Consider the following 16,751-nt stretch of genomic DNA (forward strand, 5'->3'; position numbering starts at 1 on the left):
AAAAAATAGATACATTTATATTAATTTTTGAAGTATAAATTCATTTAATGTGATTTAGCCGAAATCTTAATAACGATTATATTTCTTCCTCTTTTTTTCCATAGTATTGATTTGACTCGATCAAAGCCCTAATTAGGATAAACATTAAAAGATTAAAATTCAATTAAACTTATTGACATATATGTGTTAAAATAAAAGTATTTTTATTCACATCGATCAAAAAAGTACTAGTTGATTTATTCAAAATAGTTAATAGAACATAAGAACATTAATCAATGTTCGATCATTCTGAAAAACAACAAAAAATGTATACAATAATGTTAAAATTTGAAGTACAAGTTCATTTAATGTGATTCGATCGAAACCGTAATTTAGATGAAATTCTTTTTTATTGATTTTATTTTTTTATTTGTCTTCATAGTATAGTATGTATTTGGTTTGCCTCAATCAAAACCCAACGTAAAATTGATATAAATATGTTAAAATAAAATGAGGAAGGAATGCACATACTAGGGTTTTATGGCCAAATGGGATCAAAAACCCTTTTGTTTATTAACTATAGTCATCAATCATCATATTACGGTACATTTTTTTGGTAACGAGAAAACGGATTAGTCAACTAACAGTTTGTAGTAGGAATCGAAAGCAAAAACATGCTATCCATCCTTAATTGGTGAAGGAAAAAATAGAGAGATATCTGGAAAATCTTGGCACCAATCGGGAAATCCTTCATCATTCCAGCCAACAAGTGAGCGATATAATTCACCTCCCTTAGAATCTGCTCAAAACCAACTCTCCATTCACGGCTGCATAACTCCTAAATTCTTAGAACCAAATCTCTATGTAAATACCCTCTCAAACCACTATTGATACTTTTAATAGAAAATGCGCAATTTGTTTTAGTATCTTTCCATTTAGCATCCTAGCCATAATAAGACTGTCATAAATTACCCATATCTCCGCTTACTCAACACTATATCTATCGATATTTCTACCTATCCCACACACCTAATTATTGTACTCATCTCTCGCCACTACTGTCGAGGCGACTAAACTTGAAACCGGACTACAAGCACTATCGATTTTCAATTTAATGAATCCCAAATAAGGTGGAACCCACATTCGATCCCCATGGTAGGATAATTATTTAAATATATGCTTAAAGTATATATGCAACTCTATTAATTGTCTTTGAAAATTTAAAAAAAAAAATACTAATCATTACAAATATCATAAAAGGAAGGTTGGTGAGAAAAAAAGGAAAGAAAAAAGTGCATGCAAAAGCAATTCTGATAATTTTAAATATAATATAATTATAAAACAATACGAAAAATTTATAAAAAATATAAATACAGAACAAAATATAAAAATAATTATATTTTTTTATTGAAGACTAAGGAAGGTCTGGAATTTCAAATACCCGAGGAAAACATGGTTCATAGTTTGGTTTTCCTTTGGTTGGGGTCACAATTTTTTAACATCAATTCCTTTCCATAGAAGTTGTAGGCCCTACCTTTTCCTTCTTTTTTTTTTCTTGTTAAAAATAATTAAAAAAATTACAATTCTAAATATTTTTTTTCTTTCAGTTATAAATTCACTTTTCTTTCACCCATTTTTTTATAAGCGCTCTCTCTCTCTAACACTCTCTAAGTGAATATAAACTATAGGTAGCAAAAGAGAGAATGTGAAGCAAATTGAGCTTTTGTTTTGTTAATTTGATCCCTGAATAGCTAAAAGCTTCAACCCTATTGTTATCCAATTTGTAAGCCTGTTTGTGGATTCATTTTCAACTTTCTCATTTCCATTGTTAAAGCTTATGGTTTCTTTTTCTTTTTTTCTTTTTGTTTTTTTATTAAATTTCTCTTTAAGGGCAGCATCTACTATGAAATGAGAGTAAACCCCTTTTTTATTATTATTTGAAATGTATTGATTTTAGTGAAGGGTAGATCATTTATCTTGGTTACATTTTGGAGCTAAATTTAGATTTGATTTTCGCTGTTGATTGTCAAAAAATGTGGCATGTGATTGACTCTTGATGACATTTTCTCACCGTTTCTTAACTTTATATGTGTTCATAGAAGTGAAATAAAAAGATAACATCTTTTGGATAATTATCATTTCTCATTAATGTTGTAGATTTTAATTTTCAGGTTATTTCTGCTTCGTAAAGAGCATCAAGTTGTAAGTTTTATCAGATTGTTTGATTCTTAATTCTTGGTTTTGATTACTAGACTATTCTTGTTATGAGTGTTGCTTTTGATGATAAGCATTATTTTGTCTTTTTTTTTTGTCATAATTTGGCTTTTTGCTTTGTTTGGGTTGATAGAAGTGTGCTATTCCTTTTCTTCTAAATTGAGTTCTTTTTTTCCTTGAGATTAGCATGAATAGTGTATATCAGCTCTCCTGCAATTGATTTCTGCAAGGATTTTATAATAATTTTTTTTTGAATTTTATGAAATTTAATGATATGTGAATTGGTGCATTTCCTATATAAATCAGTCTCTCACTCTCACTCTCTATATATATTTCATGTAGTGACTGATCAATTTTACATATTGTTATCATGAAGAACAATAGGGAAGCTTTCTGGTTCTCTCACAAAGCTAGAACTAGTAAGAAGATAGAGAAGGTCTTATGGCAAAAAGGGGTGTCAAAGTACTTAAAGGTGACGAGAAAAAGGAAAAAAGGGAGGATATGTGGCTTGCCCAAATTGGCCAACGAGAAAACCACCGCTATGCTTGGTACAATTCAGAATCAAGTTTACTGATCCACCAGCTTGGGCGAGACATCTCGATTGACTGTCTCCTCTGTTGCTCAAGGTCTGATTATGGTGTCATTTCAACTTTGAATACGTGTTTCCATTCTCTTATACGGAGTGGTGAGCTGTACAAGTTGAGGCGACAAATGGGAATTGTTGAACATTGGGTTTACTTCTCCTGCAACCTTCTGGAGTGGGAAGCTTTTGATCCAATCCATAGTCGATGGATGCATATACCTAAAATGCAGGCCTATGAATGTTTCATGTGTTCTGATAATGAGTCATTAGCTGTTGGGACCCAACTTCTGGTTTTTGGAAAAGAAATAATATACCCTACTGTCTATAAATATAGCATTTTAATGCACAAATGGACAACCGGGATGAGGATGCACACACCCAGGTACTTGTTTGCATCTGCTAGTCTGGGTGAAATTGGAATTATAGCTAGTGGTTGTGATCTACTTGGAAATATTTTGAGTTCAGTAGAGCTTTATAATTCTGAAATTGGCAGGTGGGAGACCATTCCAAGCATGAATAAGGCCAGAAGAATGTGTTCTGCGGTGTTCATGGAAGGGAAGTTTTATGTTATTGGTGGCATTGGAATTGAGAGTTTGAAGACAATAACATCCGGAGAGGTGTATGATTTGAAGACCAATACTTGGTGTGAGATACCTAACATGTACCCTGCACCAAACGAGGGGGCTGGACCAATAGAAGAACCTCTTACAGCTGAGGCACCTCCTTTAGTGGCAGTTGTGAATGATGTGTTGTATATAGCTGATCATGTGCTGAAGCAAGTGAAGAAATATGATAAAGAGAAGCACTTGTGGTTAATGGTAGGGCTATTCCCTAAGCGTACAGCCTCAATGAATGGGTGGGGGATAGCATTTAGGGCATGCGGGGATCAACTAATGATTATTAGAGGACCTAAGGTTTTAGATGCAGGGTTTGTTGAGATCAACTCTTGGGTCCTAAAGGAGGGTCCACTTGAATGGAACTTGGTTGCCAGAAAGCCCTTTAGCAGTTTTGTGTATAACTGTACCGTCATGGGATACTGACATGTGCATCTAGTTTCGGTGGTACCATGTTGTTGCATAAAGTCTTTTTCTGCTACAACCCACAGACACAGTCATAAGAGGAGGCTTGAAGATTTCAACCCTTCTTAGTTTTGTTATATTTTGTAACTTTCCTTCTATTTTCTTTCTTGTTCCTTTTGTTGGGTGGTTACCATCAGGGTTTGTTAAAGTTTGTGTTATGTAGAACAAATCATAATTCCAAAACAAAGTCCAATTAAATTTTAGACTGTTTTCAATGTTAAGGAAGTTTCTTTCGACCAAATATCAGTTTCGATCAATTATTGAGCATACACACATATTTATAACAGTTTACCCATTCCATACTCTTTTCCTCTAGGGAAAGAAAAAGATAGAAAGGATGTATGATCATAAAAAGCTTAATACTTTCCTCTAGTGAAAGGGAGTAGTTGGGGGAGGGAGAAGATGGAGACAAAGAGAGATAGAGAGGGAGGAAGGATTTTTTGTTCATTTAATATTAATATAATTTTTTTAATTAATTTTTTTAAATTTTTAGTAAATTTTTTCATTCCATATTAATATAAAGTTTATGTTACATTTTAGTCATTTATGTTTGAAATGTTATATTTTGTCACTTACGTTATCGTTTTGTCACCCTTTAAACAATAGTTCGACGTGACAGTTAAAATGGTTTTTAAATGCCAACGTGGATGTTCAGTTAAGTAAATTAAATGATTTTTTAATTAAATAAGTTTGATTAATTAAATTTTCTAAATTAATTAAAGGAAAATGTTAATTAGGTTTCTCGAAATAATCAAAACCAATGCATCAAATTAATCTTTGAACTGGAAAAAAAAAAAACCTCTTAGTCTCCTTTATTCTTAGTTTTCGTTTCCATTTTGATTGAAAAAATCATCTATTTTCATAGTCATCTTTGTTAAACCGAAACAATAGATATCAAATTGAGTGCTCCATCAATCGATTGAATTTTTTACTCAAAATAAAAGAACAAATGATTGGTTCGTTAGAGGGTCCAGATATGGATTATAGTAAGTAATGAGTTTTTTTGTTATTTACCTGAATTTTGGGTTCAGATATTATGGTTTTTTTTTTTTTACAAAAATGTGGTTCATCTTTTCATGTTTTTCTGTAGGTGTGATAGGCAAAAAAAACATGCTTTATTTTTCTTTATTCATGTATTGTAGGCAACCACAATAGCAAGCAAGTATAGAGGTTGGTGCGTCCATTCTTCTTCTTCTTCTTCTCCATAATTCTACTCTTCTCTTATCTTTTCTGACGGTAACAAAGAAAACTCAACTATTGCTTCTTTTTAAACTGGAGAAAATTGGGTTTTAGGGTAAAATTTTGTATTCTATTTTGATAAAAAAAAATTTAAACTTTTCTCATCCTAGCTGGACATCCACGTTAGCATTTAATACTCATTTTAACTGTCACGTCGGACTGCCTTTTGGGATGTAACAGATCTTAATTGTAGAGTGACTATTTCGTAACAAAATGATAAAGTAAGTGACTAAAATGTAAACCAAGACAAACAAAATTGACTATTTTAATAGTTTACCCAATTTTTTAATGATACGTATCATTTTCTAATTGACTATAAAATCAACCTTAATTATGGAAATAAAATTGATCTAGTTTCGACCAAAAAAATAATATCAATTGCATGAATACATTTTCTTTTTATATATTAAGTAATTAATGGTTCTTTGAAATAATTTTTTTAACAAAATATCTAGAATTATCTATAGCCCCTATTCAACTCATAAATAAGAGGATAATGCATTTCAATACACTCGAACCCACATCCTCCTGCATTGGGAGCAATATCTATGGCAATCAAGTTAAGACTCAATTTGACTATTAACATTTTTATTTTAGTCATTTTATTTTTTATTTTCAATTTGAAAAAAAAAATTTGAGTATATCATTGAAATTTAGAAAATGCAAGGGTAAACTATGTTATTTTAGTGAAGAGCCGCTCACTCTCCCTCACCTTCCTCCATTTTCTATCAAGCTCTCGTCCCTCATTTCTCCAATAATCACCGCACTCCTTTTACTTCAAGCATAACCACCGTACAAACTCAGAATTTAACAAAATAAGCAAATCTTTTATTGATTTCTACCTAATCAAAGACGAAAAGCCATGCCTCTCTTACGTGTATATGTGTGTGTTTCCAGTTTGTTCTTCTTGAAGCTTGCAAAAGTATGAATTTTTTAATTTTGCTTGCAATTTTGACATAGGTATACCTGCTTCACTCCTTTCTATTTTCTTTTTTGTGAGATCAGATTTCTTCTTTTTCTTTGCATGCATTTTCTTTTAAAATATGAATCTGAAAGATTTAGAATTTCTTTTTACCTAAAGCTCAAGTTTTTCCTTATATATTTTTGATGAATTTTATTGGGTTTTAAACCTCCATTTTTTTTTAAATAGTAGTATTTTTCTTGAATTTTTCTAAATTTCTCTTTTTTCTTTGCATGCATTATTTGGTGCCACCACTTTTCACGAGTCAAACGCTTTTTTTAATATATTATTTTATTGAGTGCGTTAGTTTTAACCTTTTTATTATAGTTATTTTTATTTTTTATTTTTTAAATTAAAAAATGTTATTTTAGTTTAAGAACAAAAATGGTATTTAATTTGGTAGAGTCATTAAGAATGACGTCACTAGTACTATAGATATTTTTTAATGTGTTTTTTAATTAAAAATAAAAAAATGATATTTTGTTCAAGACCGATAGCATTGTGTCTTACAACATTATGTCTTACAAATAAAACATAATCAAACGATTTTGTTCAAGACCGACAACATTGTGTTTTACAAATTGAAAAATATAATGTTTAACCGCAAGTCGACCAAGCAAGTTTCTCAGTGCTATTTAATTGTAACTTAGATGCTGTCGATATTGATGATCTCACCGGTGTGGTTTGATTTGAAATTTCTTAAAACCTTCAAACATCCTGTTGACACATGAAATCTCAAACAATCCACCCGTTGGCTATATAACTAATTTGAACCCTTTATTATCCTACTACAGCCAATGAAAACATTTACATCACTAATTTGATCTCGTTACCAAATAAATAATTGGTATCCAAAAATAACTTTTAAATTTATCGATGTCGAAGCCTCATCAAATTATTATTAAACAAAACATACCTTCAAAGTAAAAAAAAATTGCTAAATAAATAAATAAACAAATACATAAAAATACTCCTCATCTCTCTCCCATTCATCCATTAACAAAATATAAGTAAAAAAATTATTTCCTTCAACTCAAATTGATTTGTCATTGAAGATTATATATAACAATTTAATCATGCCAAAGACAATGATTCTATCAAGTAAAATATTACTTTTTATATTTAAATTAAAAAAATAAAAAAAGTACTGCACACATTAGTGGCTCCATTTAAGTGTCTGACATGTAAAAAGGTGATAGCGTCGTTTATAATGGCTCCATTAAAAAAATTATTTTTTAAAAGCCCTTTGAAAAGCAGTATTTGGCCCAATTTAAAGTCAGTCCGGAGTTGGGTTGACCCGATACCAATCAAAATTCCACTCGTTTCATTCTTTTGCTAACAATCCACTCGGTATCTCCTCCATGGAAGCATCGAATCAGTCGATCTGCTCCACTTTGTTTCTCATCTCCATCCAATCCTGAACATCGAAATTCCCTATTTACCCTCCTCGCCCTATCAAATTTCCCTCATCGCCCAAATTTTCCATGGCTTGACCCGGAAATCCGACTCAAATGGACTCTCTGCAAAGTCTCCCTCCACTATTGACTCTGTCCACCTCAGTTTCCTCTGCCCTCAACGCTAAACTCGGCACCAACCATGATCTAACCCAAGCACCAAGCATCGTCGCCTAGTTTCTGACTCAGTGCGATGATCTGGAACGAAATCTAGTCCACCTCAACCGCACCCTCGAGTCAAACCTCGCATCTTACGCTTCCTTCTCTAATCGCATCGGCCACCTTTTCGGCATTGTAAATTCGAAATTGACCGATCTAAGGTCCTCCGTTTGCCTTCGGTCCTCCGTTTCAGGTTCGCATCAATGCAAAGTTTCGATTTTGATATTGATTTTCTCTTCTTCTTCTTCTTCTTTTATTTTTGAGTTTGTGCATGAAGAGCACTGGTTTTATCTTCTTTTTTTTATGCGGAAACTTCTGTGTTTTAGACGGAGAAGGATTGGGAGAGGAGTTGCCGTCGTTGGCCAAGGAGGTGGCCTGAGTGGAAGCGGTCCGAGCATGTGCAGGTGAGAGTTCTAAAATGTCATAGATTATAGGAATTCTAAAATTCTCATTAAATTTAAGCAAAAGCACTAAATTTTTGTTTAGATAGTTAAGAAGAATTATTCTTTATAGTGTTCTGGTATTTCAGTTGTTGTGTTTCAATATGCAAAGAAAGGTGTTTTTGGTTATTCTATGGTTGAAATTGAGGTAAAATGATTCATATTAGGGCTTTCACTCTGCTTTTGCTATTTGGTTTCTTTCTTTTCTTTTTACTTGTAAAATATGTATAGAAAGCTAAAAGTAGCAGAAGTTTCAAACAGACATAGCCTACTAATCATCAATATGATTTATTCTCTTCTGGTAAGAAGATATTGATGGCCCATTATTGCTTTTTCTCAGGTAATACCTCCAAGTGGATGTCCTACCATCTGTAGCTCAATGTGGTATGAATAACTCATTTGTGTAATAATATTTTCTTTTATATTTTTGTTTCCAGCGAGAGAAAGTTGAACAGTTGCTACTTGAATCAACTACAAGTTATCCCATCATTTGTGACAACCCCAAAAAGATATATCCTGCAAGGGATGGAAATCCTGCGAAAATTGCTTTGAGAGGATTGTCTCTTGCTTTGCCCAGAGGGGAGTGTTTTGGCATGCTTGGACCCAATGGTGCTGGCAAGACTTCTTTAATTAATATGGTAGTGTAAGATTTTTTTTCTCTCTCTAAATTGAAAGTATGGTTCTTTTATGCACTTAGCAGACTCGTATGCATTTTCTGTGACGTGAGGGGCTGAAAGTGAAACCTTCCATGTTAGGATCTAGTTTGTTTCCCTAGTAGTAATTTTAGCCATTTTGTTCCCTATGTTGGGATTACTTTTGTCTTACTCATGCCTGTATCTTATAAAGATAGAATCAGGTTTAGCTGCTAAAAACTATGCAAGATTGATGTGTTATTCTGTGGACAGATGATTGGGCTCACAAAACCAACCTCAGGGACAACATATCTTCAGGGTTTGGATATACTGACTTCTATGGATATAATCTATACAAGCATGGGTGTCTGTCTGCCCCACAGCATGAGTATGATATAATTGTTTCCTTTTGCCAAGAAACACATTGTTTTCCATGTTGAAAGATTTCTTATTTTGTTATTTGTAAATTAGCCTGCTCTGGGAAACTTTAACTGGGAGGGAGCACTTGCTATTTTATGGGAGACTGAAGAACCTCAAAGCTTCTGCATTAAATCAAGTAAGTCAAGATTACCTTCTTAGCTTGTTATGGATTTTACTTGGAGAAGTTGATGCTCATAAATATTATTTAATTATAAATCTAAAGTCTAGAGGCTCTTCTATCAGACTTCCGTTTTGTCTTTTAATATTCAAATATTAAGGGCGGATGGTGGACCTTCACAGAAAACTAGGCTGAGGCGATGTAGTTCATCGTCATGTAAAATATTTGGATTCTATTTTTGCTCATTCCCATGCAATTGCCTCAGGCAGTGGAAGACTCTCTTAAGAGTGTCAACCTATTTCATGGAGGGGTTGCAGACAAACATGCGGGCAAATACAGTGGAGGTATGAAGAGGAGACTCAGCGTTGCCATTTCACTGATTGGGGATCCTAAGGTAAAATGGTTCACTCTACATTTCTATGTAAGACATTACTAAACTTATATCCTGGGGTGCTGTTCATGGCTTTAATAATTTGAGATTTTGCAAATAGGTTGTCTTTATGGATGAAACCAGTACTGGTCTTGATCCAGCTTCAAGAAAGTCTATGGAGTGTTGTGAAACGGGGAAAACGAGACAGGGCAATTATTCTCACCAGTATCTCTCTCTCTGCACTGCCACTCTTGATTAACCATTCTTGATTTTAACCTATTTGCATGCTTTGCTCTCTCTTTTGCATTCTTGATTCTACAGATATAGTTGTAGTGTTGCTTTTTGTTTTTGTCATATACGCATTTACCTTGTAAATGAATTGGATTCGCCTTTCTTATTTATGGATTATGAAAAACTAGAATTTGTGTTACAAGGGAATGTGTGTGATGCTACTCTATAATATAATGTAAAAAATGTGACAATGTTGCTCCTAGCGAAGTGAGGTTGCAGCAAGAAGAGATTATGGTGGCTAAGCATCCACAAGTGAGGTCAAGTATAAAAATTGATGTAAAAGTAACATAATTTTGAGTCTTATTTGAAAGATAATTTACATTTGATGTATATTAAATTAACCAGTTAATTGACTTATGATTCCCATTAAAAAAACCTTTCATATAAAATTAGCTCTTGTACTATATTGCTACTTAATTTTTTTTTTTTCGACATCTGGCATAATAATCCCAATGAGAAGGAGACCTCTCACCTCAACAACCAAGTTATTATTAAGTAAATAATAGGTAAAAGATTAAAAAAGAAAAAGAAAAATATGAAAATCAAATTCTAAGTTTTAAAATATATAAAAATTCTGAAAATTTTAACAAATCATTATTAAAATAAATTAAAACTTTAGAAAATATAAAAATTATATTTGCTCAAAATTATATTTCTTAAATGGAGTTATTGTGTTTGTAATTGAAATTATCTTATTCTAAAATTTTCTTAATTCAAGTTTAATTTATCTAATTTTTTATTCTAAAGATGAATTATAAAATTTTGGTATATTAATCTATAATTTCATAAACTTCAGAAAGTAAATTTATCATTTTGAGGTTAAAGCCATTATCTACTTAATTTCTCATTACGATTATAATTATTTGTGTATGTAATAAATATGCATAAAATGATGATATAAAAATCAAATTAAAATAAAAATTTGATACATGTAATTCAACCCATGTGTGAACAGAGAGCTGAAATGGTAGGAACAATAAATTCTCTATATTTGAAGATTGGTTAGAGCAAGATTTTTAAAATTTTTTGAGGGAATCTCACATAAATGAAAAAGGAAAAAAGATAGTAAATAAATGAATGTCTATTCAAATAAAAAGAGAGAGAAAGGAAACTTCTTGTAAATATATTAACCAATGGTTTGACAATGTATATATGGTAATTAACCCTTTTATATTTTAAAATTTATTTAAAAGTAAATATATAAAATCTTTTAAATTGGTAAGTAATCTTAAGAGGATTCATGCTTTTATTAAACACAAAAGACAGAGAAAAATTTAAATTTTAACACATCTGTATTGCCTATGAAATTTCAAGAGAATGAGGCCCACCATTTTGACGGTTTTTCCCTCCCACGGTATTACTCAAAAGATTTTCAGTTTTAGAAAACAATAACAAATTATTGTTTTAAATTTAAAATTTATCATTATCTCATTTATTTAGTTTAATTTTAAATAATTAAATACTGATATGTTATATAGGTGGTAATCTACATGTATGTTATGTAATAAAATTAACAAAGACTAATTTTTCCATCCACTTTTAGATGATTTAATAATAAAAAAACACAAGTTCAATGGTTAAATGAGATGAAAAAAATTAAATAGAGGGTTAAAATATAATTTTTTAAAAGTTTGAAGGCGAAAAAAATTATTATGCCTATGCAAAACATCATCATCCATCAAAATTAAGGTTATAAAATATAAAACGCAAGTCCTTGTTTTGACTAAATAATTGTTATGTTAGCCAATCAAAAAGGCACATTTCTAATTATTTACTGAAAATATTAACTTCAACTTTGGGTATATATTTACGAATTCATGAAGTTTAATTTTAAGGAAAGCTAATTTAAAGTAACGTGGATTCATTTGAACATGGATTCATTTGATAGAAAGTATATATTATAAATAAATCGCTACAAAACTAATTACAACAATGGAATAATTTTATCAACTTTATTAAATTACTGAAATTTACACCCTAACCTTATCATCATCAAATCAACTTGGCGATGAACACTGATTAATCAAGAAAAACTTTTAAAAGACACACCATATCAGAAATGCACAAAAGGCTAAGTCTGAGATGACCTATCCTCATCATCTCAGATCTATCATCATCACTATGATCTTTCGTGATAAAGTATTTCAAGAACAAATCTTAAAAGATATGGCAACACCCTTATATTGACAAACTTCACATACGCCAGAACATGACTAAAAATAGAAAGTAAAAATACAACCACATCTGTTTTAAAAGAAAACAAAGTGGACAAAACAAAAAACCATGAAAAATGTGAACAAAATAAAACTATAAAGTTGTGGACAAAACTGCAATAATATGGACTGAAATTAAAATTAAAATAGAACTACAAAAGATATTGAAGAAACCATGATCAACAACCAACCCAAAAGCCAACGCCGTCAATGAAACAAAGATTTAATTTGTAAAAGTTGAGCAGCTAGGGTTTTTTATGAAAAGAAGAGAAATAAGAGAGGGGGAAATATTTTCCATTAGTTTTAAATAGTATGTATTTAAATTGACTCGATTAAAACTTTCATTTTTTTTTGGTGAAAAATGATAAACAGAAATACAACGTAACAACTACTGAAAGACTCTAAAAGCTTTGTCTCTTTGGATACCTGTAACCACCAAATTAGGAGGTACTTCAAAGATTTGAAGGGAAGTCTGCCAACAATGACTAATCTTTGCCAATCGATCTGCAATTAAATTACACTCCCTAGGAACATACTTGATTTCTTACTGACCATCAGAGTGAAAAAAACGTTTAACTCTTCTAAGCAACGTAATATCGGAGTCCACTGACTCTTCCATTGACAAGGCATTAACCACCTCAAGGTTATCTATCTGAATCCTGACTTTCTTGTAGCCCTTATTTAAAAAAAAAAAAAGAGAATTCCATCATGAACACCCCAAAGTTCAGCCTCCAAAGGCTAACATTTTCCCAAATAATAATTAAAGCCCGAAATCTAATTGCCAGCCTAACCATGAGCCACCCCGCCCGTAGATGCATTTCCGAAAGTTCTAGCCACTACTCCATCAGAAAATAAATTGATCCAATTGTCTTCATAATGGGAGTGAATTTTTGAATTCAGTGAGTTAGGCTTGGCCTCATTTAGAAAAGGTTCAAACTGTTGGGCCCAATTGAGAGAGACTTTTACAATTTCATAAGTAGTCAAAATTAATGTTTTGGGAGATGAAAAGATTCCTGTTTTTCCAAATTCTCCAAGTAATTAATCCAAATAAGCATGACCAAGTAATTCCTTAATCCTGCATATTAAAATGACAACAAATGTTAGTTGAAAACCAATTTTGAAGGGAATCGGAAAAAAAACTAGATTACTTATTAGGAGGGACTACAAGCATCCATGCTTCCTTAGCTGTCGAACAGTCTCAGAGAACATGCATAATGTCCTCAATATCATGACCACATAATGAGCACACATTGTTTTTCCCAATTCCTCTCCTAGCACGTTCTGAATTAGTAAGAAGCTTCTGTTTGACCACAAGCCATAGAAAAAGACGGACTCTCTGTGGTCCTTGATATTTCCAAAGGCTTCTAAATATCATCTTTAAGACTCCAAGAATCTTTTTTTAAAGCCCAGTAAGCACTATGAATAAAAAAGACCCTAAACCAGATCGAACCCAAATGATCCTATCCTCACCACTAGCAGAATGAGGAGGGGGGATACTTACTATACTCTTTATCACGTCATCAGGTATCCAAATATGAAGCAAATCAACGTTCGAAGAACTATCAAGAAGAACCCAATCCCTCAAAGTGCTCTCCAAATCTAGGCTAGCATGCGCTAGGACATAAGAAAAAAGAGGACCAACTTTTGGTACCCCAAGAATCTTTCCAACCATGAATTGTACAACCATCACCAAAAGACCACATGAGATTCTCACAAAAAAGAGGCCACACCTTAAAAAAGGAACGCGAAAGATGAGAGCATTAATTTCTGTGAATATAATCTGGAAGCTGATTCTTCCAGCCATATAAGTTAAACTGTTATAAGTTAATAAAGTTAAGGGAATTTTTTTGAACTTATTGAAGTATATGTTAAAATAAAACGGTTTTTTTCATATTTAATCGATAAAGTACTAGTTTCTTTATTCAAAATAATTAACAGAACATCAGAACATTAATCTAGATTCGACCGTTGTAGAAGACAACAAATAATAGATATAATTATATCAATTTTTTAATAAATTCATTTAATATACTTCCAACAAAACCTTAATTTAGTTGAAATCCCTTTTTGTCTATTATGTTTTTTATTTGTTTTCATAGTATCTAATTTGGCATGATCAAAACCATAATTTAGATCAAGATTATAAAGTCAACCAAGTCAAGAGGGTTTATGTTAACTTTTCCATGCATATACATTAAGATAAAGGTTTTTTCATTCATGTTTGATAAAAAAGAAGTAGTAGTTTTATTCAATAATTGGTAGAATATAAGAACATTAATCAAGATCCCATCATTGTGAAAAATATTTTTCTCAAGAAGTAGTGGTTTTTTTATTCACACTTTGACCTTGGTCAAACCCCATCTCTTCAGATTTAAATTTTCTCCAGAAGGAAGATCTTCGATTAAATTTGTCCATTCTTGTGAAGATCTGACTTCCAAAGACAACATATCAATTAAGCTTGGCAATGGCTTTATGAGCTTCCGCAAACTTGGGAAACCTTACAAAGCCAAAACATTGTCCTCTCATACTACGTCTCCTTGGAATAAAAGCATTTATAACATGACCGCGATAACAAAAAATTTTCCATAACCCTTTCCAATGGAGTTTTTTTGGTAATCTTTCCATGATAATTGTTGAACACCCTTTAGTCCCTCCATAAAATCGAAACACCATCTTGAACTAAGCTCAATTGCCACATATAAAATAAGGTTTTTTTTCACATTGGATTGGAAAAGTACTAATTTCTTTAATCAAAATAATTAATAGAACATAAGAACAACAACCAAGGTCCAATCTTTTTTTTTTTTTGTTGAAACCAGGGTATCCACCGCCAATAGTGGTGACTAATACTCTGACCACAGGTGCTCTTCAAAGAGGTAAACCACTGGCCAGGAAATGTACTTCATTCCCATGGGCGGGGATCAAACCCCCGGACCTCATGGCCATGGAGGATCCGGTCGTTTTGAAAAACAACAAAAAATAGATAAATTTATATTAATTTTTGAAGTATAAATTCATTTAATGTGATTTGATTGAAATCTTAATTTAGATCAAATTCGTTCTTTACCTATTAAATTTCTTTATTTGTTTCCATAGTATTGATTTAACCCGATCAAAGCACTAATTAGGATGAACATTAAATGATTAAAATTCAATTAAACTTATTGACATATATGTGTTACAATAAAAGGATTTGTATTCACATTCTAATCGAAAAAGTACTAGTTGATTATTCAAAATAATTAATAGAACATAATAACATTAACCAAGGTTCGATCATTCTAAAAACAACAAAAATTTATATAATTATATTAAAATTTGAAGTACAAATTCATTTAATGTGATTTGATTGAAACCTTAATTTAGATGAAATTCATTTTTTCAATTTTATTTTTTATTTGTCTTCATAATATAGTATGTATATGGTTTGACTCAACCAAAACCCTACACAAAATTGACATAAATATGTTTAAATAAAATGAGGAAGGAATGCACATACTAAGGTTTTATGGCCAAATGAGAACAAGAACCCTTTTGTTTTTTAACTATGGTCATCAATCATTATATTACGTACATTTTTTTGGTAATAAGAAAACGAATTATTCAACTAACATTTTGTAGAGGAATTGAAAGTACAAACATGCTATCCAGCCTTAACTGGTGAAGGAACAAAAATGGAGCTGTATGGAAAATTTGTGCGCCAACTGGGAAATCATTCATCATTCTAGCCAACAAGTGAGAGACATAATTCACCTCCCTTGGAATCTGCTCAAAACCAACTCTCCATTTACGACTACATAACCCTTGAATCCTTAGAACCAAATCTCTATGTAAATACCCTCTCAAACCACCATTGATACTTTTAATAGTAAATTCGCAATCCATTTTGACATCTCTCCATTAAGCATCCCACGCAATGATAAGATTGTCATAAATTACACATACTACTCAACACCATACCTGCCGGTATTTCTACCTATCCCATACACCCAATTATAGTAATCATCCCTTGACACTACTACCGAGGCGACTAAACTTGAAACCGGACTACAAGCACCATCAATATTCAATTTAATGGATCCCCGAATGAGGTGGAACCCACATTCGATCCCCATTGTAGGATAATTATATAAATATATGCTTAAATTATATATGCAACTCTATTAATTGTATTTGAAAATTTAAAAGAAAAAATACTAATAATTACAAAATCATAAAAGGAAGGTTGGTGAGCAAAAAAGGAAAGAAAAAAATGCATGCAAGAACAAATCTGATAATTTTAAATACAATATAGTTATAAAACAATACAAAAAATTTATAAAATATATAAATACAGAATAAAATATACAAATAATTATATTTTTTCAGTGAAGACTAAGGAGGGTTTGGGATTTCAAACAGGTAAGGAAAACATGGTTCGTATTTTGGTTTTCCTTTGGTTGGGACTGCAATTCTTAAACAGCAACTCCCTTCCACATAAGTTGTAGGCCCCACCTTTTACTTCCTTATTTTTTCTTATTAAAAATAATTTTAAAAAATTACAATTTTAAATATTTTTTCCTTCAGCTATAATTTCACTTCTCTTTCACCCATTTTTTT

The 16,751-nt window shown here is 31.6% G+C and overlaps 2 protein-coding genes across 2 annotated transcripts; both read left to right on the forward strand.

Annotated features, from left to right (window-relative positions):
* Positions 1-2,733: 2,733 nt before the first annotated feature.
* Positions 2,734-4,089, forward strand: LOC108478939 (F-box/kelch-repeat protein At1g74510-like; the record flags this gene model as incomplete). The annotated part of the gene is made up of 1 exon (XM_017781392.2): positions 2,734-4,089. A coding segment is annotated over one exon (1,083 nt), but the record flags the coding sequence as incomplete, so codon positions are not given.
* Positions 4,090-5,956: 1,867 nt separating this feature from the next.
* Positions 5,957-10,081, forward strand: LOC108477768 (ABC transporter A family member 7-like). The gene is made up of 8 exons (XM_053022974.1): positions 5,957-6,016; positions 7,995-8,072; positions 8,182-8,256; positions 8,546-8,723; positions 9,014-9,128; positions 9,212-9,296; positions 9,544-9,672; positions 9,770-10,081. The coding sequence occupies exons 1-8, from the start codon at positions 5,957-5,959 to the stop codon at positions 9,905-9,907; spliced, it is 858 nt and encodes a 285-aa protein (XP_052878934.1). The 3' UTR covers positions 9,908-10,081.
* The last annotated feature ends 6,670 nt before the right edge of the window (positions 10,082-16,751 follow it).

This window comes from Gossypium arboreum, chromosome 12, assembly GCF_025698485.1.
Source record: "Gossypium arboreum isolate Shixiya-1 chromosome 12, ASM2569848v2, whole genome shotgun sequence".
Classification (NCBI taxonomy): domain Eukaryota; kingdom Viridiplantae; phylum Streptophyta; class Magnoliopsida; order Malvales; family Malvaceae; genus Gossypium; species Gossypium arboreum.